Source organism: Ischnura elegans, chromosome 12 (genome assembly GCF_921293095.1).
Source record: "Ischnura elegans chromosome 12, ioIscEleg1.1, whole genome shotgun sequence".
In the NCBI taxonomy this organism is placed as follows: domain Eukaryota; kingdom Metazoa; phylum Arthropoda; class Insecta; order Odonata; family Coenagrionidae; genus Ischnura; species Ischnura elegans.
The window spans coordinates 55,902,434-55,928,896 of record NC_060257.1 but is presented as its reverse complement, the minus strand read 5'-3'; the positions used below and the strand labels follow the sequence as shown (position 1 = coordinate 55,928,896).

The following is a 26,463-nucleotide window of genomic DNA, read 5'->3' as shown; positions in this document are numbered from 1 at the left end:
TAAATTTACGAAAGACAAAATGTGTTATCGCTGTCAGGACTTCATTCTTGCAAAATGTCTTCTTTAGCTAGTTATTTAGGAGACAACGCGTTGAACTTCAATCGAAACGATGCAAAGTTTCGATTGAAGCACGTTCCTAAGTAACGGGTCAGAACTTATAATAGCAAGGTTTACCTGCTTACATTCAATAACTCATCCTGCTTCAGGGAGTATAAATAAATGGTTTATTACATAATTTAACACATTCGAGTTACACGTGATCTTTCGACAGACAATGGTTTACTAAATATAGACGATAAAAAAATACATTAACGATTTACACTCGATGCCTTTAAAAATAGACGAGATAGATATGATTGAACGCATACACAACATTCAGAACATTTATAAAACAATGAGGAATACACTTTTATGAATAGTAAAATGAGAAGTGATTTCATTTACAAATTTAGTACTGATTTGGGAGACACCAAATTTCGATCATTATTTCCGCCTTCATTTCAATATTCAAATTTCTTAATTCCCTCAGGTAATTTCACGGGTGCCTTTTCGGCCTTGTCCAGCACTTCGTTCAGTTGCTTAGAAACGTAATTGTTTACAGGAAGCGTTTCGTTCGAGTTTTGATTTCGGAACACCATCAACTCCTCTTCTCCATTCGGGAATCTTATGCGCACTACGGTGTAGAAACTTATTTGGATGTCCCCATTATTTGGTGGACTTGTTGCTCCACCACACGAATTTTCTGTTGTGGCATCCGTTGAAACTAATGTGGTTTCAATAACTTTTTCGGTTGTAACAGCTGTCGTCTCGCTTCCTCCAGCTGTCGCAGTAGTAACAGCTGTGCTGGCCTCGTTGGGAGTGGAGTCTGTATTCTCATCTGTAGTTTCATCTGTAGTAGAGCTCGGTACTGCAGATGGCGAGGTATCTTCTGTGGAGGGTTCTAACCTACTGGATGTTACATCTGCCTCCGACGTAGAGCGGTTATCAATTGTGGTCCCACTATCTTCTCCGGTTGTGCTTGGACCATCAGTTGTTGGAGCATTGGTACCACTAGGGCTAGCTGGGGTATCATTGGAAGTAGCATCTGGGGTTCCAGTATTAGGGTTACCTTCTGTAGTTTGCTCTTCAGTTGCTGCAGAACTTGACCCTTGATCTTGGCCCTCAGTTGTTTGTGGGGGATCGGTACCACTCGGGCTAGCTGGGGTGTCGTTGGAAGTAGCATCTGGGGTTCCAGTACTAGGGTTACCTTCTGTAGTTTGCTCTTCAGTTGCTGCAGAACTTGACCCTTGATCTTGGCCCTCAGTTGTTTGTGGGGGATCGGTACCACTCGGGCTAGCTGGGGTATCATTGGAAGTTGCATCCGGGGTTCCAGTATTAGGGTTACCTTCTGTAGTTTGCTCTTCAGTTGCTACAGAACTTGACCCCTGATCTTGCCCCTCAGTTGTTTGTGGGGGATCGGTACCACTCGGGCTAGCTGGGGTGTCGTTGGAAGTAGCATCTGGGGTTCCAGTACTAGGGTTACCTTCTGTAGTTTGCTCTTCAGTTGCTACAGAACTTGACCCTTGATCTTGGCCCTCAGTTGTTTGTGGGGGATCGGTACCACTGGGGCTAGCTGGGGTGTCGTTGGAAGTAGCATCTGGGGTTCCAGTACTAGGGTTACCTTCTGTAGTTTGCTCTTCAGTTGCTGCAGAACTTGACCCTTGATCTTGGCCCTCAGTTGTTTGTGGTGGATCGGTACCACTCGGGCTAGCTGGGGTGTCGTTGGAAGTAGCATCTGGGGTTCCAGTATTAGGGTTACCTTCTGTAGTTTGCTCTTCAGTTGCTGCAGAACTTGACCCTTGATCTTGCCCCTCAGTTGTTTGTGGGGGATCGGTACCACTCGGGCTAGCTGGGGTGTCGTTGGAAGTAGCATCTGGGGTTCCAGTACTAGGGTTACCTTCTGTAGTTTGCTCTTCAGTTGCTACAGAACTTGACTCTTGATCTTGCCCCTCAGTTGTTTGTGGGGGATCGGTACCACTCGGGCTAGCTGGGGTGTCGTTGGAAGTAGCATCTGGGGTTCCAGTACTAGGGTTACCTTCTGTAGTTTGCTCTTCAGTTGCTACAGAACTTGACCCTTGATCTTGGCCCTCAGTTGTTTGTGGGGGATCGGTACCACTCGGGCTAGCTGGGGTGTCGTTGGAAGTTGCATCCGGGGTTCCAGTGTTCGGGTTTCTTTCTGTAGTACCACCTGTCGGATTTCCAGTTTGTTGAGCGGTCGAACCCACATCTGCTGAACTAGTACCTGAATTTTGTCCTTCAGTTGTGAATGGACCTCTGGTGCTGATTGGCGAGTCAGTGGGGGTGTTCTCCGTTTGATCTGAGCTTCGCGTCAATCTAGTAATTTCTGAGGTTCCGCTTGTCTGTTCTGAAGTTCTCGGAACTTCTGATTCAGTAGTGACGGCACCGTTTGTACTCATCCGCGCTGTCGTATCCTCTGTAGGCATATCCGTTGGGGTTTGGGTTTGCAGATCTGTTGCCGTCGTCTCTCTTTCTGTAGTTGATTCTGCTGCCTCGGATTCAGTGGTATCCGGTTGTGGTTCTGTGTCGGGATTAGTTTGCGTCGTAGATTCCGCTTCTGTTGATTGCTCTGCATTTGTACTAGGTTCGCTAGTTTCCTGTGCCGGACTTGAAGGTGACTGAGTGCTAACGTCTTCGGTCACCGTTGTTTCTGTTGAAGTGGCGTCGGGCGTTGTTTCAGGAGATTCTATCTTTGTTGACATGCTGGGTTCACTCGTGCTAGTGACATCAGTTCCTGCGTCAGTGATTTTTGTAGTTTTCTGGGTTGTTGTTTCTTCGATGGGGTCTATCTGAAGGTTGTCGATGGCGATCACGGCTTTTCCATTTTCCACGCTCCCATGTCCATACACCCAGATCTTTAAATACAGAAAAAATGATAATGCAGTCATTGAAAGTTCAATACTTTTGTGAATGTAAACGACAAAATCTCATTTATCAAACGCACATATTTTGTTGCTTGACTCGTTTTTCGTGGAATGGCCATATTATGAAATAGTCTGCCTTAAATTATTTTATGGTATCATTTGTCACTGTTGAGTTCGGTTGCGTGCCACATAATATAAGGAGCAGTCGCTTAATCATGCCAAATTAACAAGAACAGAACCTAATCAAGTAATTACCTTGAAATTTCTCCGGTAAATATGAACAAAAAGTCGTTTTAACGATCCAAATTTTGGTGGTATTTGCCTAATAATTACGTAAACATGTGCAATTTTAATACGCTAGAAAAAAGATTATTTACATCAATTGAACTAATCCTGACCACCAATTATCTTTTATTGTATCTCTCGGAGCAGTTGAAGTAATATGATTGCGTGGGGCTAACAAATAAATATGCATTGATTTTAATCAGCTCTCAGAATATCAGATTAATGAACATAAATTAAGTACTTTCATAATTGTAGCCTTTATAACAGATAAAAGAACGAAAATGTAAGAATCCTGGCATTATTCGTTCAAACAAAAATTTTTAATCCATGATAACGTCTTCATTTCATTTCAGCGTCCATTCATGCATATTTACGAAAAGCTTCAGGATAAATGGGGCAGCCGATTGCGGCTAAGCGTACCGTTCCCTTGTCTCCATTTAGTGCAATGCTCGTTATCAAAAAAAATTTCTTTTGATCAATCCCAGTTTTGAAACTAATGAAAAAATACCATTTTTCCCTCAGTAGAAAAACTGTTGTTATCATTAATACATCTCTCAAATATTTAATACGAGTTCCAAGAACGAAATCGAACGGAAAAACAAAAATAGACATGAATATAGGTCAAGTTTATACAAAAATATTCTTTCACAGGATTTTGAAATCATTAAACTAATTACAGTCCGGCCGCCGAGAGTTGTCCGATAACAGGCAGAAGGTTTTATTCAGTTATGGGTAGGGGGCAAGGTTTCCAGGTAAGAAATAGAGACGCCCACGTCACATGTAAACAAAAGGCATCATTGAAGAAAGGATTCGAAAGGGACAAAGAGCGTGAAGGACCCAAAGTATCACCAAAATAAATCATTAGATTATAAAGACGATCATAGGAGCAACGTACCTAAACATCTTCACAATCTCAAGCAGAAGGTTTTCAGGGAGGTAATGGGTAAAATTGAACATGGGGAGGTTTGGAAAAATCCATTATGGTTCGTTTTCAAAACTGATTGTTGACAGGTCTAACTAAAGCCTGAATCACACGATCATTTTTTTTTGTAATTTTCGAGTGATCACTCCAGCCTGTGGCGTAACTATGGGGGATGAGGGGGATAGATACCCCCCCAAAGCCTCAGAAAATTTTACAGTATGGTAATGTTTTTCCTGCTGTGATGATTTCCCGCAGAATTACGAGTGAAAATCAAATTTTAAGTGCCAAAATGATGTAAAATGTATTTCCATGGATGTAGTTTTCAAAAATTTTCTCGTTGCCTGGGGAGAGTATAGAGTATAGGAGTAGGATCCCTCCCCATAGGGGCGCATCTAGGAATTAGAGCTTGGGGGGGGGGGGGTAAAAATGCAACTAATACCGGTGTGTGTGGGGTATGGAATACCAACCAGAATAAGCAATTGGTGCGAGATTAGTAAATTGCGGAATTTTAAGATAAATGGTTCAAAATGGTGAGTTTTACGGCTTTCTGAGGGATATTTTATTAATCCTTACACTATTATATTAGTAATATCAATCCAATTAAGTAAAATGGATTAAACTTAAAAATTTATCTGAGCTTGGAGGGGGGGGGTTTATCCCTCAAAACCCCCCTCGCTGCCTCCCCAGACCCATCCATCCCCCCCAAAAGCATATTCCTAGTTACGCCACTGACTCCAGCGATCACTCGGAAATGATCGTCGGGCGGGATTGTTTTTCGTGATCACTCCAATGATGAGGATTCCCACAACTTCTTTCATCACTTGTCTCGTCGCTGAAACCTTCACTGAAATCCCGGCCAATCAGAACGCATGCCCGTATGGAGAGATTGCAACGCAACGTTTGACAATCGTGGGGAGGGCATTTAGCTGTGATATCGGAAATGATGCGAGAGGCGACGGCGTGAGGGACGGTGTGATTCAGAAAAATGATCATTCGAGGGATCACTTTTCTGGTCGCGGAAGTGATCACTAAGAGGGACGAGACAAATGATCGTGTGATTCAGGCTTAAGCTCAGAAACATTTTATTGATACATCAGGAAGCGAATTGCACTAGCAAAGGAGGAGTTCATGAACAGGAAGGAGCTTCTGAGAGGAACGTTATGTAAGAGTTTAAAGAAAAGCTTGGTGAAGAGTTTGTTCTGGAGTGTAACTCTCTACGGTGCGAAAATGTGGACACTGAGGAAAGAAGACGAGAGAAGATTGGAGGTATTCGAGATGTGGGTATGGAGAAAAATGGAGAATGTGAAATGGACGAAGAGGAAAAGGAACGACGAGGTCCTAGATATTGTTGGCGAGGAGAGGCAGCTTTTAGATGAGAAACGGAGGAGACGGAAGGTATGGATGGGAGGAGCACTTAGCGGGGAGGGGATGTTGAAAACGGTGTCGGAGGGTCAGTGGCGCAAGCGAGGGGGGGGTTTGGGGGATAAACCCCCCCCCCCCCCCCAGAGCTCAGAATTTTAAAAAGTTTAATCCATTTTACTTAATTGGATTAATATTACTTAGAGAATAGTGTAAATATTAATAAAATATCCCTCCGAAAGCCGTAAAACTCGCCATTTTGAACCATTTATCTTTAAATTTTTCTGAAGGAGTGCCCCCGCACCTCCCGCTTACCCAGACGGGCATTCCACACCCCCAGACACCCAAGTATTAGTTGTACCTAAAACCCCCCCCTAGCCTTGCTTCCTAGATGCGCCCCTGCGGAGGGTAGAATTTTGGGTAAACGATGGAGAGGAAGGAAGGAAATAGTTTTTTTTATAGATAGAGTGAAAGGGAGTATGACTTATTTTGAATTGAAGAGGGAACCTCTATTGAGGGCGGCTTGAAAGGGAGTAGGCCTTACAGTGAACTGAGGAAGGCAGTGCTGGACGGAAACGGAGGCTCCCAGATCACTTCTTTAGTACTTAATGGAAACCTACCTTAATCGGTAGAATAATATAATAATAATACCCATTTCTGATCATCATTACCTGCACGTGTCCCGAGTATGTGGGAGGTATCACGGCGGTTGCAGTCTTGAAGACGTCAGTGGCACCGTAGAGTGATAGGACGTGCGTTTGACCCGGACCTTCGTAGAACACTTGTATCCCGCTGGCTCCTGGCAGTCCAGAGCGTATGAGGTACTCGAAGGATATGCGGGCTCCTTTGGGGGCCGAGAACTCGGGCGACTTGAAGAAAGATCCACTCGCTACCTGGGGATGAAAATATCGTAAGAATCAACGCAGGTGGCGATGATAAAGGAATCTAATATTCTAGCCTTTCCCAGCGAATACCACGGATAAAATATTCTCTTGTTTGGCACCGGGTAAAGCTGTTTAAGGCCAGCGTTCACATAAGAAATTCCCTCATCCCTAATATTTTTCAGATTTTCGATTCAACGCCTATGTCTCTATCTCTTTACGAAAAATCGACGCCATTGACCCTTTCGCAGCCAAGTCGATGACGTCACCAACTCATGCCTGTCGTGCCACTGCATCTCTACCACTCCTCGCATGGGCGTACCCAGCGAGGGGCAGGAGGGGGCAGCTGCCACCCTCCCCCCTAGAAGCAAAAATCGCAAATGTCTTTAAGGAAAATAATATTTTTCCAAGCAAATAATTTGAAACACTAATAAAGATCTGTTATACAGTTTCCTTAAAATGTTGGTTTCATTCGCCTTTTCCATGCTTAAATCTTACCTATAACTTGAACAACCATGGCTTGCCCCCTCCCCCTAGTTTTGATCCTGGGTACGCCTTTGACTCCTCGGCCTAGTGGGCCTCGTGTGTTTTTTGTTGTTCAAACTCATGCTACCGGTTAATTCACGCAGCGAAACGTTATTCCTGATCGAGTAAATGGGAAAAAATTGTAATGATATCCCCAACTCATGAAGTGTGGATGGCAACCTTCGGGTTTTCATTTAATCTACATCGTAAGAATCATCGCATTGGGCAAAGCTAAAGCAATATAAGATATTAGGCTTTCCTGGAGAATAGTATAGGTACAATATTCTCGGATTCAGTATCAGGTAAGGCTGTTTAAGGCCAACGTTTCGATGAGTAACTCTCTCATCGCCAACAGGGTTGAGGCTGACTGCCTTTGGGCCTTAAACAGTCTCATCCGGTGCCAAACCCGAGAAAATTTTATCTAAAGGAGTCTAAGTGGCTAAGGACAATCGTTCACCAATATTTTGTCACTGCTGATTGTAATCAGTGATGGGAAAAGTATGGAAGAAATGTAATCGGGCTCAGCTGTAATTAAATTGACAAATTTGTAATTGATTGCAATCAGAAATTACTATTTAAAAAGCAATCAGTAGGATTACAAATACGATTACTGCTGCTTTTAATTTTGTAAAAAATGTTCATCGAATATATAACCTATTATTTTATGGACTTAGGTCAATAGGTTGGAACATTCATGACTATAATTTTCAAGTGTTAAACAGAATTTTCGAAAAGGAGCATATGGAAAATAAGAAAAAAATATTAACATAAAAAATTGCATTTGGAATTTTTTTGGATAAATCATACGATCTTCATCATTAAAGGCACAAGATTGGTAAAGGATTCGAATAATTTGAGCTACATGTGGTTAATTTTATTTAAAATATAATCTAAATGTAATTCATATACATGTGCAACATTGTGCATGCATATGATCCACGGCAAAAAAGAGTAATAATCACAGAAAAGAAATAAATAACGGATTATATATTATAGTAAATCTTGTAGTAATGTGTGTAGTTTTTTAACCTAGTCTTCTCATTTCATTGACTATTTAGTCCTACTAAACATCTGATTAATATACTCGTAAAGTATAAGTGAATGAATATTATGAAATATTTCGAAAATTTTCGACCGTAACAATAATCATAAGTTCAACCGATTCAGGCGTAATATAGTGGAAGTTCGGCATAGTGAAATGAAAGGTATATGCACTTTTCCACAATAATTTAATGCCTAGGACGCATTTTGAATCATAATGTCATTTTGTACCAGATAATGGCTCTTTGAGCCGAAATCGTCTGATACAAAATGTCCTATGACTCGAATCGCGTCGTACTTCTTAAATTATTTTGGAAAAGTGCAACTACATTTCATTTCAATACAATTATTATTTCCAACTGAAAGTGATGACAATTAACTGTAAAATTTAATAATGAAGTGACTGGGAATAGCTTTTTTGTAATTACTGCAAATTACAGACAGTTTTCGTTTCCAGAAATCACTAAAATAGAACTATGAGGGAGCAGCAAGTAGCGAATTTAGCTTTTATCCGCCGACTATTTTCGTTTGAGCAATCGATAAGAACAATAATTTTGGAATATCTATTAATAGGGATTGAAAAAATAAGTTTTAGATATATTATATCACTACAACATTGAAATATTTTGGAATTTACTTTATATGGCCACGCAATTTTACGTTTTGGTCAGTTAATAGTACAATTCGTCAATAATATCACTTAATGATGACGCTTGTTTCTATACCCCTATGCATACCATCACTATATTTCTAAATTAATCCTCACAGCGAATCTCGAACTTATATACGTTTCATGGAAGTTTATCTCTCACGAGATTACTTGATTCATCCTGCGGATGTCCCTTTTATGTCCTCTAATATGGATGGAGATTGTGTGGCGACAGTTTCCTTAGAAGAAAAACTAAAAAAAAAAACAATCCTTAAAGCTAGAGGTTTAGGAAAAAGTATTCAAAACTACTAATTTCGTCCTAAAACTTCTGAAATTAAGTGTATCTTGGTTTATAAGTGGATAAAAATTGCAAAGAGGAGCAAACTTAAACTTCTGTTAATTAGGCCTATGCAGTTAATTAGGTCAGTCAATTTATTACGTCAGGTGATTTTGACGATTTTTGGACCCTCTCTTTCCCCGTAGTGAGAAATCGTGAGATTCTAAACCCTCCCTCCAATCTCACGTGATGTTGTTTAAAATGCGTATTTTCAGTGTAAATACGTTAATCTATGCTTCGTTGCGCTGGATTTATAAAAGAGTTTAATTAATTTTTATGTAAGATTAGTTAAGAGTAGTATATAAGATTGCTAAGATCGCTGATTTAAGATTTTACGCTGATTCTTGCGGAAAAAAATTACGTGATACTGCCACGACTCTCCCCCAAGTGAGATTGGGTGAGAATCGGCTTGACCCCCTAACTCCCATAAACGATTCACGAAAATTAATGGATTCCCCCTTTTAATATAATTAATCGTAGCGGACGTAACTTGGTGGCAATCCGTGATCGCAGGAATAGAAGGATCAACAACTTTGCTGTTTCCACATAGTAATTTATTAACACCGATCATGGTTTCTTAACGAAACCATGGTCGGTGTTAATAAATTGCTATGTGGAAACAGCAAATTTGTTGATCCTTCTATTCCTCCCCCTTTTAAGAAGGGTAAACTTCATTAAATTAAGGCTGACCGCCTCCATTTCTGTTGTCGTGTCACTTACCCCGCTACTCATGTCCAACCGTACGAAATATTCCCCTCCGTCACTGGGCCTGGGTGCTTTTCCTTCATAATCCGGGTCCAAGTCTTTGTAAGACATCACTTTCCAGGATACAGGACCCGGATGTGCCTCTGGAATCAACGTGGAAAACCCACCACTCTCGAAGTCATAGTGCATAACAGCATTCTTCAGCTCCGTCGGCCGTGAGGCTGTCTCGCCAAGGATCAGTGCTAGAGCCAGCAGGCTTGCAAAACGTCCAAGAAAACCGGCCATCGCGTCGGTTTTCGCCTGCGAAATGAAGGTGTTGGGTTAGAGGGTGGATTTATTAAATACCCCCTCGGCGGCTGTGTGCATGGTCGAGATAGAATCTTTTGTGGCGATAATGAACTGGTGATTGATGGGAGAATCGGCCGGGTCATCTCCAATCAGCTGAGATGACTAGACGGGATTATCTCCTTAATCCTCCGCTTTAACAATAGCCGGCATGTGAGTTAAAAAGAATCTTCCAACAGACACCGCTACTATGGCGTAATAACTGACGGTAAACACGGAAACTCATGTTCAAAAAAGGCTATTCGGGCTTCCAGCCGGGTGGTCTCCCTCCATTCTGCCGACGTTTCGGAACACGAGTCGGGTTCCATCCTCAGGGCTAATGGTGAGTGGATGAAGTTTGCCAGCTTGTTTACTTTTCAGTTGGTTGTGAGGTCTAACGTGATTGGCTCGGAGGATCCTTGTGGTTTTGAAACTCCAGGGGTCTACCAAATTCCTTGTGAGTGTGGGCAGGTTTACGTGGGGGAAACGGGGAGAACTATCAATACAAGGATAAAAGAACATAAGAGACACCTTAGGCTCTGCCAACCGGAAAAATCCGCGGTTGTAGAACACGCCATTGAATCCGATCATAGGGTAAAGTGGGATGACGTGAAAATTCTATGCCGCGAGACGGATTTCTGGAAAAGACTGGTTAAGGAATCCATCGAGATCCGGCTGGCAACTAACACCCTCAATCGTGACACAGGGTATTCACTGAGTAATGCATGGAAACCGGCACTTAAGAAAATAAGATTGGCTGCCTCCGAGCCAATCACGTTAGACCTCACAACCAACTGAAAAGTAAACAAGCTGGCAAACTTCATCCACTCACCATTAGCCCTGAGGATGGAACCCGACTCGTGTTTCGAAACGTCGGCAGAATGGAGGGAGACCACCCGGCTGGAAGCCCGAATAGCCTTTTTTGAACATATTCGCCGGGAAAGCATCAGATTTTACTTCACGGAAACTCATGTATTTCTGACGGGGATTCCTGGACCGCTTGTCCCATTACGGATCGTGTAAAAAATATTGGCAGTTTTTTTTAGGGAAAAGCGCGCATCAACCGGCTCTGCGAGCGCCCGGGACCTGTATTTCCTTAATTATTTTGTACCGACTGTCCCGTGCAACTGATTGTCTTGGGAGAGATTATTCTTAAAGTTCAAAATACTAATTTTCTCGTTGCTTATCTCTTTGTCTCGAATAAATTTTGATTTTTTTTACGTGTTCTTATACTATTAACTTTTAATGGAGACAACTACAATTGTGGGCATATTTACTCACTCATTAGGAGAAATAAAGACAATCTTCCTATAAATTTTAAATTGAACTGTTTAGATTTAATGATAAAAAGACGCTCTCGTATATGATTTTTTTATTTCACTGTTATAAAAAGGGAATTTGCCTCTAGGAGCCTCTTCATCACGCCGAGACGCGTCGCCGCAGATGCCCTTGAGGAACCACCACGATTCCTCATTTATTTTTCCACATTTAAAAGTATTGATTCTCTTTCAGTGTATCATCAAACTTACACAATTTTATAGCAATAGAATTTATCAAACTATTTCTTGAGTTTGATTACAATATAAAGATTTATTTCCGAGTTATGAGCCACCAAGTGCTTTACTAAGGTACCCTCTACTTTACTAAGTTCCTTTGCTAAGTGCTTCGCTAAAGTATCTATTCTCAGCGAAGAATGTCACTTTTTCCAGCACATCCGGCATAAAACTATTTAAAGGGGTTTATAAAGTTAAAATGGAGTTAAGGAAACGTAAAATTTAACAAGAATTACCATTAAATTATTTTTTGTATCCCTTTTTGCTATTCATTAATGAGTTTCTAAAATTTGGCGCAAATAATTTCGGCACCGTTAGTAATCCCAAATATCGTTGAAAAAATTTTCTCTCAAATAATTGGTGCCATTTTCAAAATCTGCACTCAGGGTAAAATGCCATCAATACTGGCTCGAAAAAAATTAGAAATATCAATTAGGGAATTCATGAACGGCGTGCATGCATGACACATCGAAAAAAATTCTTCGGGCGCCAATGTTCATTACGGAGTTCGTGGAATTGCATTGTTTTGAATTCATTTTTAATATGTACAAGCTCTTGCGTTTAAAAGACGAGATGATTTAATTTCAATGATACTATCCTCACCTTAACATATCGAGAAACTATTTCAGTGCTGTGTTTTCAATTTTGGCCCAGTGATGGAATTGGTAAGTTGCAAAATTATTGCCTTCGTCCATCTCTGTAGTGAAACCACAGCTAAATCAAGTTAACTCAGGTGAAGTATTTCAGTAAAATTAGGTTGAAATCTTTCATTTTTTTACCAAGTAGATATTAGCTCAGTGTCACGCCTTAAAATTTTGAAAACAGATTGGGAATTTCCGTCGCAAAGAAATCGAACGATGCTAGACCATTATCGCGAAACGTTTTTTGCGCGATATAATTTTTTTGACGCGGTTCAGAAGGAGGGCAAATTTTCGCCGATAAGTTTTCATATCAATGCTCTACCCCAATTTGTCAACCCAAGACACGGATCACGTCAAATAAATCATTTCTGCCCCACCCTGAGAATGCAATATTTTGATCGACCAACGATTCGAACTACCTCAATGGGAGCTGACTGGCAAATTCATGTTTATTGAGTAAGGTAATTGAATGTCACTGTTATGCCCAATTTCTATTGCTTCTCATTCGTAGCGGTGGAAAAATTATCAATGAAAAAAATGAAAATACAATCAATGAAGTTACAAGTGAAGCACTAATTATTGAAAAAGGGCTTAGTTTGGAATGTTTACTGGGAGGAATGCACTATCCTACGTCTTGTTTCAGGAATTATGATACTACAGGCAATGTTTTTGTTACCAAACTATTTTAGCCGGTGATTCTATTTTGCAATATTTTTTTTTAATTCTTCGAAATTTGAGAAGAATATTTGTGTTCCATCGTTCTAACTGCTCTTACGCCTGCTATACTAAAAATTATAATTATGACATGATAAAATTCTCAGTAATACATTTAGCCTTTATTTCATATAAGTTACCTCTATGGAGAGTAATCCAATAATCCGCGTGGGTTCCGGTCACTGTTTATAAGCAAGAATATATTTCTGTCGTTTGCACATTTCCCGGTGGCCTTTTCCCGATGTGATAACCAAACATGTCGACTTGATGAGTTCATCTTTGAAACGAATTGGTCATAAATAACACACGGTTCTCTTAAGTATCAAATGAGACGTGCCGTTAACTGTTTGTCAATGGTTCGACTTCAATTATTTCATAATGCATGATTGATTGTCACTTACTTTCTGTCACCAGCGTACAAGTGAACAGCACTGGTGAGTAAAATTTGTCGCTAAGCACTTAGATGCTGAGCCAGGCTCACCTAATGTTTAGACTTCGTGACCAAATCGGAACCAGAATCCAACTTTGGAGATCGTTGGCCCATTTATTATAAATACGCCCTCCATTGACTAAAATGATTGAATTTCAAGGACTGCTTGTATTTCCTTAAACAGTTTCAAGGGAACACTTGAGCTATCTTAGTACCTAAGCTTCTAACTAATTTACTGAGAGGAGAAGTTTGTCTGGGGCGATTATTTTCACACATTATGAAATTGAACCCGTTTTTATTGCTCCTCATATATTTCCTAATCATCGATAAACACATTTTCCTATGGCAGATTCATTAGTATTGCTAGATTCACTTTTATTAGGAAGATACTGTAGCACTGAAAAAATATCTTGCTTGTTCATTTTCGATATTTAAAATATTTCTGGCGTCGATATAGCCATTGATCTATAGTAGAAGCTTGCCAAATTGAATTATAGAGAGCATTACTGAGCGAGACAGTAGTTTTTTTTTCAAATTTGATGTTTTTTTGTCACACAGGAATAATTATCTGAAATGTTTATGAATTACAATCGAATGCGGTAGATTGAGGATGTTTCTTGTTTTAAGATAATACATAAAGCAACTCACCGATAAAAAGATGACTATAAATGGCCGAAAAATTCCAAGTTATTATCTTTCTCTTGCTCACACGACCACCAGCACGGTTGACACTTAAAACATACTTGACGGATTGCTGCAGTGGCTGCAGTTGCCGCTGTTGTCCTTGGATACGCAAATAAAAAACAATCCAGTTCATTGCGCTCTAGATTTACGCTTCCATACCGTCTTCAACGATTTTAATTACAAATGATTTATCTCAAGGGGCCGTAAGTGGTGTCTAAATCCGTAAGGTAATTGTATTTTAAAGTGTAGTAGTTAGATTTTTTGCCGTCGTGGAAGAATTGTCAACATATGCAATGGAATTTTAGTTGAACATGTTTCTACATTAAGGTTTTTCTTATCATTGTATTCAAGAGAAATTAAATATAATCTAACCTCGTGATGGACACTTAGTTTTACAATCTGTATTTTTCTATGGTTAAGGAACTTTTATACCTATTTAGCTTCCTTTCTAGTTGCCGTTTATTAATTAGGTACTAATTTCAGTGATTATTTCTTTTGGACAGAAATGGGGTTGCAATCAGTTAATGTGAAGAGTTCGCGAATAATATATCAAAAGCAGAGTTTAAATGTCATACATGACTAAACATCCGTAATTTCCTGATTTTTGGTTATCCTATAATTAATTTCAACACTATACCTTTAATTAAAAAAAAATATTTTCATGTGGGCCATATTTCTCCGATCAAACCAATATTATAATAAAAACTCATCGACATATGCGTCCCACCTATCTTACCTGATACATTTATCACTGAAGACAGTTAGGATAGAGGCTTTTTTCCTGCTCATTTTCATGCATATATATTTGCAATTTTCGTTGAAATTATCACTTGTCAGGAGGCAATCTCCACTGTGCCTACGAGTGTGCATAAAACAGTAGCTTGAATAGCCTCATTCGAGTAAAACGACTTTTCTGGAAGGCATATCGGTGAGACAACCTGAAATAAAAAGGTCAGGGTCCCAAAATACGCGCAAATTTGTCTTTTACATGTTTATCAACCCTAATGCATAAAATAATCGTAGAATTTGAGTAAAGTTAAAGGTTTTAAAAGTATAATTCATGCATAAAGTTGCGATGATTTCCTAACAAGGAAGACATACGGCATTTAATTTCAATACCACCAATGATCGCCGAATAAACGTTTAAATAATAGGGAATATCCGGAACTATTTGGACCCATAGTCACGTTGTTCTTACTACACACTTCTAAAATAAACCTCAGGCACTATCATTACGCTGAGTCATCCACGTAACCAACGGGAACTCGCCTCGGAGACAAATTAGTGCGTTCACATTAGCACGATCGAAATATGCGGACCAAGCAGACTATCAGCAGTTTTTTTTCGTGTAAGCTTGAAGATTAGAGCATGAAGATTACGCTGTGAGGAGGTCGTGCGTATATCGTCACGTAGTGTCTATAAATATGGCCGCGGAAGAGCCCTTTAAAGAACTCTGTATCAATAAAGGCTTTCATTTAAACCACACCGTCGGGTATTTAGCTTTTATTCTTTCATAACCTCCGATGCGGTAAATGTTTTAATTATGCTAAGTTGCAAAACGTCCTTCCAGGTTATCTACCTCAGCAAAAGTGGGATTTATCCCGACTTGGACATTTTTTTATTCGCACCAGCGTGACCTAACTGCGAACAAACCTGTCCGATTGCATTTGAAATGTCTTATGAGGTCGTTTTAAGTTGGAAAGTATTTTTTTTGAAGTAATATGGCAGAAAATTTTTACGGGAATAAATTTTTCTACCTCTGATGGCTCATATAATTACTCCCTAACCTAAATTATAATAATAGGTAAACGTATTTTTGAAATGATAATTATAGTAAAATATTAAGTGAAAGATATTATTTTTGTTAATATTGGTTACGTTGTTTTTCCAATATTTATAAACCAATGTATGAAATATTATTATTTAATGATGGTAATCTAAACACAGGTCTTTCCTTCTTGGCTACCTAAAGCTCTGTACATTTTGCAGGTGAAATTGTTTGTAATTAATAAGGAGTAATAAACATGATTATGAATGCGTGAATTTTACGAGCCTACTGTTGAGTCTGGCATGAGCTTTACCTTCACCCATCTAAATCCATCTCGCAGGTTGAATCACTGATTTATTGACGTTAAAGTTATCCAAGTCCTTTTCGTAAAGTGAATCAGGTTGGTGTGGTGGCTAGAGTGTTGCCTTCCCATCCGGCGGGCTCGGGTTCAAATCTCGGCAGTGGCAGAGAATTTTCAGAGACTGCCCGATCCCTGCTTTAATGTTGTGTGGAGGACATTTCAAGCGCAAAACTCCGTCCGTCGGATGGGACGTTAAGCCGTGGTCCCCTTGGTGCCTTTCGTTAAGAGCAGGCTAACGCCGACGCCAGGTTTCTCTCCACCCTTGACCTCAGCTGTCGGTTGCCTCCTCCAAATACTATACCATACCTTTTCGTGAAAGGGTAACGGTAGTAAATATTGGTGGAATCATGAAGAAATTTTATCGTCACCGGGTGCATTTTTTTAACGTTTAAACGTAGTGACATTCTTGCCTCACACTGACTTAGCTTACTTTGACGAACATTGATACTCAAATAAACAGCAGAAAAGAACACTGATACAATTAAAAAAAACATTTCCTCCTCAATAAGTTCACGAAAGGCAACATACATCTGCAAAAAAACTCAGGGCACACTCGTGGCGCATGTTTCGATGCAATTATCATGTATGTAAATGATCAACGATTAATTTAAATATTCAGCATTATTTAAGCGAAATAAAAGGCTTGGTTACACGGTACATTAACACGTACAAGTTAATGTGAATGATTTTGGTGGACCGGAACGGAACATACACGAATGCATGAACCAAATTCGATCAGGTTCAACTTTCTGCGCATGCATTCGCACAAGTTGGGTGGTTTACGCGGTGCATTTTAGCGTTCATTCTCGCGTTCATACATTTATACATTAACCCGTACGTGTTTATGTATCGTGTAACCAGGCCTATATAGCCGATATAATGTTTGGCTTCCAAAATGGCGCGAATTGACAAAAAAAATATCTGTACAGGCAATCCGCATACCATCCAAGCACCTCTTTAGCCCTCCGAGGCATGTTGGTACGGTATGTTATTTGGAGGAGGCGACCGACGTCAAAGGTCATTTGCGCCATGAGGGAAGGGTGTGGAAGGAAGGGTGGAGAGAAACCCGGCGTCGGCGTTAGCCTGCTCTAAACGAAAGGCGCCAAGGGGACCACGGCTTAACGTCCCATCCGACGGACGGAGTGTTGCGCTTGAAATGTCCTCCACACAGCATTCAAGCAGGGATCGGGTAGTCTCTGTAAATTCTCTGCCACAGCCGGGATTTGAACCCGAGCCCAAGGGGTGGGAAGCCAACACTGTAGCAACCACAACAACACGATCCCTCAGAAGCATATTTCTGTCTGCTTTCCTGAGAGAGAGACTCTTTAGCACCTCTGGAAAAAATGCAAAATCATATACACACACCTATGTTCAAAAATATTTATGGGGCTAATTTTTTTCTTTTCCCCATTGATTCATTGCACTAAAATGGATGCAATACTAATAAATAAATTTGAAAATTCCCACATGCACATTAAATTACATACATTATTAGCCCTAAAAAACATTTACAAATGCCCATCAATAACATACCCAAATAATTGATTTCACGACAAGAATTACTAAGCTATTGTTAAAAAAATAGAAACCACTAAATGACATATTGTCATAAAACAACATTCTTAAGACAAAAAATGTCATACTCAAATAAAAAGTCACAGTAAATTACGTACACCCAATCGCAGCAAACCAATCTTTCATTCACCTTAAATTACATACTTATATTAAAACTAAACAACATGCTCTCTACAAACTAACGAATATTTGCTCTCATTTAAAATAAAAACATACAAAACATCACACTAAATAAAATTCCTTAAATCACATTTAACAACATAATCTAACTTACACTAATTTACACCATATTTCACAACAATTTAATGCCCACTCTCATTCACAGTAAATACATACCATTATTCAAACTAGATTAGATACCCTCATTTACATTGTAAATCTCGATCACATCATTCACATTAAATTACATACCACCACTCAAAATATACATATGTATACCCTCAAATAACTAATAAAATAAGCTATTAACCATTTTTCTACAGTAGTAGATTAACCAGGGAGATATTTAGAGATAGGCTAGGTTGTGAAATGTTTCTTTATTAAAAAAGTAAGGAAATGTCGTCAATTGCATTAAAAACTACATTGGTTTTAGGAGGCCCATAAAATAAAATGTAATTTCAAGTTTTTACTTCGAAGAGTAAAGTATAATATAATCGAATAAAAATTAAGGGTTAAATATATTCAGTGAAACAATTATAACATTTCAAAATATAAAGAACAACATTTTTTGAAGGTCAAATTATGAAAAAAGTTGAATATTAATAAGAAATAGAAAAATGGAAGTACCGTGTGAAGATAGTAAAAATTGGTTATTTGAATTTTATTAATAATGATTAGGAAAACACTTAAAGTGATATATACCAAATAAATTGGATTTGGCAGGGACAGAGAAAAGAAATATGCATTTCAAATTATTTTTTTATCATATGAGTACATTAATTAAGTTTGCCATTTATTTGTGGTTGCATGATTAAATTTTACCGAAAATAGCTATATGCACATTTTAACATATAATAAAAATGAAATTTTTATTTATGTCATAAATATTATACATGAGTGTTTTGAATTTGAATTTCTCGCAATAGCACATGGCCTGAGATGATGCTTAAAGTTAAAAAAGGTGCATCATGCAACTTTATCGGAAATATCAAGGCGCTCATTGTAATAAAAATAGAATTTATTGCAGATGAAATTGACAAATGAATTAGTACAGGCAGATTTCGCAACAAGAATTAAAAAGTTATGATTAAAAAAAACAGACACCACTTGAGATGAAAACAGAGTCAATGAGAACAATGACATATGAAAATAAATTCATATACATTACGATAAATGCACTTACATCACCAACTGCATTAGCCAGCGGAAAGTCATGCGTGGAAATTAATTAACCAGTTTTATATTTTGAAAACATTTACGTTTTTGCATTCGCTCCAAGTACTCCACTAATACTGTGAAAGATATTAGGCAGAAAACCGCTGAATGAAATGGAGGATTTTTTATGCATTTTATTCGCAACCTCATTTAAACATGACTGTCCGCTGTTACACCCCCTCTCCACGTTGAGGACGCAGTTGGATTTGAGGGGGACATGCACTACTCTACACTACCAAAGGTCTACGATAAAATGAAGAGCACTGCATCTACCGTTCAGAAATGAAAAAATAAAATGCAATAAAAACACCAGTACTACATATTCAAAACATAAAATACCCTAAATCACACTGCCATTAATACAAAATTCATACCCGCATTCACACTCAAAACTAAGTCTCATTCACACTAAATCCTATGTCCATATTCACACTAAATTTATAACATCATATACACTACATAGTAAACTATCATTCACACAAAATTCTATACCAATGTTCACAGTAATAACATTCACTAATTCACACTAAACATACACCAAAATTCACACTAAATGAACCAGCGTTCGCACTAAATAATACATATTCATTAACACCACATTTGTGTCCCCATTAACACTAAATACCACACATACACCACCAAACTCCACACCAAAATTCACACTAAATGAATACCCTCATTCGCGCTAAATAACACTCTCATTTGCACTAAGTTCATACCCTCATTAACATTAAATATCATTCACTCAACCACACTAAATTTATATCCTCATTGACATCTAATAACGCACCATCTCCCACATTAAATAACATCTCCTCATTCACACAAAACAACGCTGTCATTCACTCCACGTAATTTCATTCACACTGAATTAATACCCTCATTCACACCATATAACATACGTAATTTCAATCACACTAAATTAATACCCTCATCCACACTATATAGCATACGTAATTTCATTAACACTAAATGAATGCCCTCATTCAGATAATAAAGCATACGTAATGTCATTCACAGTGAACTAATAACCTCATTCACACCATATAACATACGTAATTTCATTTACACTTAATTGATATCCTCATTCACACTATACAACATACGTAATTTCACTCACACTAAATTAATACCATCATTAACACTATATAACATACGTAATTTCATTCACACTAAATAAAACCCTCATTCACACTATATAGCATACGTCATTTCATTCACACTGAATTAATACCCTCGTTGACACTATATAACATAGGTTATTTCATTCATACTGAATTAATATCCTCATTCACACTATATAATATACGTAATTTCATTCACACTAAATTAATACCATCATTAACACTATGTAGCATACGTAATTTCACTCACACTAAATGAATGCCCTCATTCTGACAATATAGCATACGTCATTTCATTCACACTGAATTAATATCCTCATTCAGACAATAAAGCACACGTCACACACCATATAACATACGTAATTTCATTTACACTTAATTAATATCCTCATTCACACTATACAACATACGTAATTTCACTCACACTAAATTAATACCATCATTCACACTATATAACATACGTAATTTCATTCACACTAAATAAAACCCTCATTCACACTATATAGCATACGTCATTTCATTCACACTGAATTAATACCCTCGTTGACACTATATAACATAGGTAATTTCATTCATACTGAATTAATATCCTCATTCACACTATATAATATACGTAATTTCATTCACACTAAATTAATACCATCATTAACACTATGTAGCATACGTAATTTCACTCACACTAAATGAATGCCCTCATTCTGACAATATAGCATACGTCATTTCATTCACACTGAATTAATATCCTCATTCAGACAATAAAGCATACGTCACACACCATATAACATACGTAATTTCATTTACACTTAATTAATATCCTCATTCACACTATACAACATACGTAATTTCACTCACACTAAATTAATACCATCATTCACACTATATAACATACGTAATTTCATTCACACTAAATAATACCCTCATTCACACTATATAGCATACGTCATTTCATTCACACTGAATTAATACCCTCGTTGACACTATATAACATAGGTAATTTCATTCACACTGAATTAATACCCTCATTCACACTATATAACATACGTAATTTCATTCACACTAAATGAATGCCCTCATTCAGACAATAAATCATACGTAATTTCATTCACACTAAATTGCATACGTAATTTCACTCACTTAAATTAATACCAACATTCACACCAAATAGCATGCCGTCTTTCAAACAAAATAACATGTCCTCATTCTCCCAAAATAACATTGTAATTCACAGCTGATGAAATAATCTCATTCACACTAATTGACATAGCTCATTCACTCAAAAAAATCAACCTTAAAAAACTCTCAATCACACTATATCACATTCTCACATTCACACACCACATTCTCTCATTCAGAGCAAATCACGGTTATCAAAAAATACAAAAAGGCACATACAATTGAAATACATAGAAAATATCCAACAATATAAAGTCAACGTCTGCACACGGCCTATCTTCAATACTTGAGACTTCAAACACTGAATGTTCCTCTTCTATCTTCAACTCTTGGGTATTCAGATCATCAGATCTCACTTAATGTAATTAGTTCCAGTCTTCAGTCTGAGTTCCTGTGTCACTTCACTGAGCCAATGAAAGACAGTCAACGTATTCTTCATTCTTAAATAAAGCTGCTCCTTCAAGGTCCCTGATTGAAGGCTGCCTTACTCCCCCTAGTGTAGGAAAAACATCGAATTTACTCAACAATAAGATAAAAAAGGTAATGAAAAGAGGGTATGAGAAATACTATTTTCTTGGAAATGAATATTGTTATTTTTTAGTCCAGCCATTAGAGATTTTTTAACTAAAGACACGACCTCTTTCTACAGATAGTACTATACGGCATTTCAAAACCTTTTTAGTCCCTAAGCAAGAAAGCAAATACTGCCCGTTGAGCAGGAGTGATGGGTCGAGTTAACCGCACGAGTAAATAATAGCGATTATTCATGATGGCTCCGTACGGAATCCAGGGTAATTCTTTCCTTTGAGTGCATTACCAAATACAATATGATGCGAGGGGTAAAATACCAGCCCTCACCGCGGCATACGATAGAGTCGACTCATAACTGGAAGTATAAGATGAGACGGAGACTCATAAGACCATGTCACCTTACCATATATATGCAATGAAAGAACGATCGTCATATATCGCCATCAGCTGAAGCATAGTTTCCCATGAGACTTGAAGTAAGTCAGGTAGAACACCACCTGTTGTTTCCACTTAAAATAAAGGAAAGACAGGAATTTAACTGCACGCGCACGCGATTACTCATGAAACTTTACACGTTGCCCCTCTATGACTAACTTCTTCTTGACCTAGGGTGGGCACCAGTGGCGCAGCGAGGGGGGGTTTTGGGATATAACCCTCCCCCCCCCCCCCCCAGAGCTCAGAGAAATTTTTAAGTTTTATCCATTTTACTTTTTTGGATCAGTATTTCTTATAAAATAGTGATGAGATTTATCAAATATCCCTCAGAAAGCAGTAAAACTCGCCATTATGAACCATTATTCTTCAAATTTTCCTGGAGGAGGGCCCCTGGAACTCCTGCTTATCCTGGTGGGTATGCAATACCCCCCCACACCCGTAAGTATTAGTTGTGCCTAAAACCCCCCCTAGCCTTCATTCCCAGCTGCACCCCTGGTGGGCATACAAAAACACTTGACTAGAGAGTACTTTACACGTTGCCCCTCTATGACTAAATTCTTCTTGACATAGGGTGGGCACACATAAACACTTGATTAGATAGTAAAAAACTAAACAAAAAATGAAAATATGGAGTTAACGGGATAGATTAAGCTCTAGTTTTCGATGGGACGCAGCCCATTTACCTCAAGAGAGGAGAGGAGCCGCTAGAGCAATTTTTCCTCTAACAGCTACAAATCTAAGTTTTCCTGGATTTCACACAATTACTTATACCACTTCTTTTTTAACAGAGCGCGACCCGGGTTTCAATGAATTATCATCATCTTCAGGCGCAAATTATGATGAAATTTCAGCAATTGTAATTTTCAGTAATTGTGTGAAAACCAGGAAAACTTACAATGGAATACCACAAAGTTGATCAATAGTTAGTGAATTTTAGCTACACATCTGCTGAGATGACCACTAGCCCAGGGGCAACCATCATCTGATCCTCCATTTTTGGACAAATAGATACATTTCATAATGTCAGCCTGTAGCCAACGATGAATTTAGCTTAAGACGTAATTCAAGCAAAACGTACGGCAAATTTTAATGAAATTTTTGGTTTCCCAAAGGGCGCGAATTGACAACAAAATAACAAAAAAAAATTAACACGCATACCGCACAGGCATCCCAAAGCATATTTTTTTTTGGAAAAATTAATCCGCGTTCTAGTTTGATTTGAATTTAGAGCAGATTATGTTTCAATATACATAGTATTTTCGATAATTGCGCTATAGCCCATGGTTTTATTTTTTACACAGTATGAATAATAGAGTTCATTATGATTCTGGAAAAGAGTGATCAAGAAGAGTCTCTATTTTACTAACATCACGTTCCTCCCTGCATTATTGTAGCGAAATACACATTTTTTAGTGTAATAAATGAATTACTTGTTCTGCTTCCCTTCGTATATTTCTACCAATACCAATTTTTGGCGAAATTCGAATTGTAAAGCGTCGAATTACATGTAAATATATGTAGAATCTGTATTTTTTTCATCTTTGGCAATCGATGGAGAAATCACGTATAAGATAAAATGTTGAGGCGTCATATCAGAGGTTCCTATTATCATATCTTTAAATACCAGATCACGCATCAGAAGCGTATGTATATAGCTATACGTTACTAAGCGGAAACTTCCTTTTAGCACTAGGAGACATGCTTATTTCCGAGAATTTGACTCGATCCTCGGTAAAGTAAAGCTTCGTGCAATTTTATCTACCAAGATTTGAACTTTTAAACTGTTCTTCAATCATCCAAGACGCCAATTTGACATTATGTCACCTGCGGTACTCCATGCTTCGTAGAGATAAATGCATGTCTAAAATATCAACAGAATAAGCCATCCCTCTTAGGATTGAGAATGTCAATAGATCTTATCTACTTGTGATATCTTTAGAAAACTGGTTTTATTTTGAATTTTTCCTCCTTGACTCCAAAGTCCGCATCCTAGCTTGTCTATAACATCCTTGCCTCATTTAGATATAGCTCATATAATTTTCTGCATTTCTAGCATTCTTTTGTCCATGAGACTCACAATTAGGGCTACCAGACGTTTGGTAAATCTCTTAAATGCCTTAAAAATTCGCTCGCGAATTGATTGTTCAAAATACAACTAGCGAAATCTAAATATACTGAATAAATTCTCAGATGTCTGAGTGGAATTTGTAAATAATTCTTTACGCCCTACATTTTTAATGATAAAAAGTTAAATTAAATTCCTGTGGAATAAAATTTAAACCAAAATTGCCCTAAGTTCTTCGACTAGGTTTTCATATGAATCGCTAACTGCAGACAGGCATAATGTCCAAGTTGTACGATTTTCATTTTCCTTCTTTAAGTTGTTGCAAGCTGTTATGGTGCAAGACTCAACGTTTCCTATTAAAAGAAAAAAATGTTATGGAAACATATTATCGGCCGTTAAGATATTAAGGCCGTTTTACACGGGGCACGGAATGCGCAGGTTAGAGCTGCATTAATTTCTAAAATGGCGTGGAATTGCGCGAATGCATGAACGAAATTAGAACAGGGGCTATTTTTCTCTCTCGCATCCACGCATTCTGTCATGTGTTCTAGCAATTCACCGCATTGCACGACGCAATTTTGACTGCGCCTTCATACACACGTCAGATTGTGCAAGTACGTGCCCCGTGTAAAGCGGCGGTGTACGCGTACTACCAGTTGGGATCCGCTGATCTAGGGAGTCAAAGAGCCTATTCACCTGGTAATCCAAAGCGAATGAGAGATCCTCCAGTCAGGATCATGATCGCGAATCATTAAAAGAATCCGGTAGATAGAAGGGGAAGATTGGCTACGACTTTAAAAATCTTTTCAATACGGCCAAATGGCTCCTAGTTTTTTCATCATCCCCCGATACAGAATGACCACTAATGAAAAATCTTTCTCTTCTGTCAGATCGCGATTATGAGACAGTTTTCCTAAGGATGATGATTCTGTCCCTTTGCCTGTTTTTAAGCAAAGATTTTTCGCTATACGCTAACCCTTGAAAGTTTATGATCTCTGGTATTACTTCTTCTCTTTTATATTCTCATGTTATTTTTACTATAATGTATCCGCCCATCCATTCATTTACCCCGTATAATTTTTTGTTATTTGTCTATTATGAGCTCTATTGCATTCTATAACCCCATTATGTTCTTAATGGGCAAGTCTAAGAACTATAAATCATATTATACATCTCTCATAGGTTTAATATAAGAAAACCCGGAAGTTGCTGCCCACTCATCATGAGTTGGCGACGTCATTAGAGTATTAGTTCATAAACCCTTTCAGGTAGAACCTTTCATTGAGTTAAAAGAATCGCTCATAAGAGTACCAACAACGAACCACACGAGGGCCATGCTCAAGGATATGGAGTGCTATCGTTTTCAATAATATGTAGATGAGTGCCATATGACCGAATTTATATTTTTTATTAATATACCTACATTGAATGGTGAGGTCATATTTATCGAGCATTGTTTATACTATGAGTAGGAATTTTACTCAACAGAGAATTAACAGTTTTGCTGCCTGTAGCTAACTGCTAGCAGCCTGCGTCGTATCAGCGTTCAAACCTCGCTCCAAGGTCACCTCACAAGGCGGCAGGGGGAACCAGAAATACGTCACACCGACTTTTCCCATCATTCCTACTTAGCCGTCGCGTTTTCGCGCGCTTGAAAATTTTCACTTTTCATTTAATCGCGAAAAATAGATATCGTCATTTAAAAATGTAACAGCGTGTAGTACCATAGAGTAAGTATATACTTACTCTATGGTAGTACGTACTCCAGGAGTAATAATCTTTCGATTTAGGCAATAAAAAAATAATAGGAAACCACTCTATTCATGTCGCTGCCACTTCCCCTGTTTATTTCCTCTCAGTAATCTACTTATATATAAATGTGTAAACGTAGATAGAGCCAGGGCCGGAACTAGAAGTTTTATCAGGGGCGCACAAAGATCGGTTTTCCGCCCCCCTTCCCCTGATCCCCCCTACCTCTCTCCGTCCCCATCCACTAAAATATCATAAATTTTTAATTTTTACGTAATATATTTTTAATAAATGCTATATTTATATGCGGTAGATGGAATTACACACAGTATATTTG

The 26,463-nt window shown here is 38.3% G+C and overlaps 1 protein-coding gene across 1 annotated transcript; it reads right to left on the bottom strand.

The window, feature by feature from the left end:
* Positions 1-201: 201 nt before the first annotated feature.
* Positions 202-14,036, bottom strand: LOC124169334 (cell wall protein IFF6-like). Its single transcript, XM_046547916.1, has 4 exons — positions 13,936-14,036; positions 9,641-9,925; positions 6,159-6,380; positions 202-2,912 (listed from the first exon to the last, which is right to left on the bottom strand). The coding sequence occupies exons 2-4, from the start codon at positions 9,908-9,910 to the stop codon at positions 501-503; spliced, it is 2,904 nt and encodes a 967-aa protein (XP_046403872.1). The 5' UTR covers positions 9,911-9,925; positions 13,936-14,036; the 3' UTR covers positions 202-500.
* Between the last annotated feature and the right edge of the window lie 12,427 nt (positions 14,037-26,463).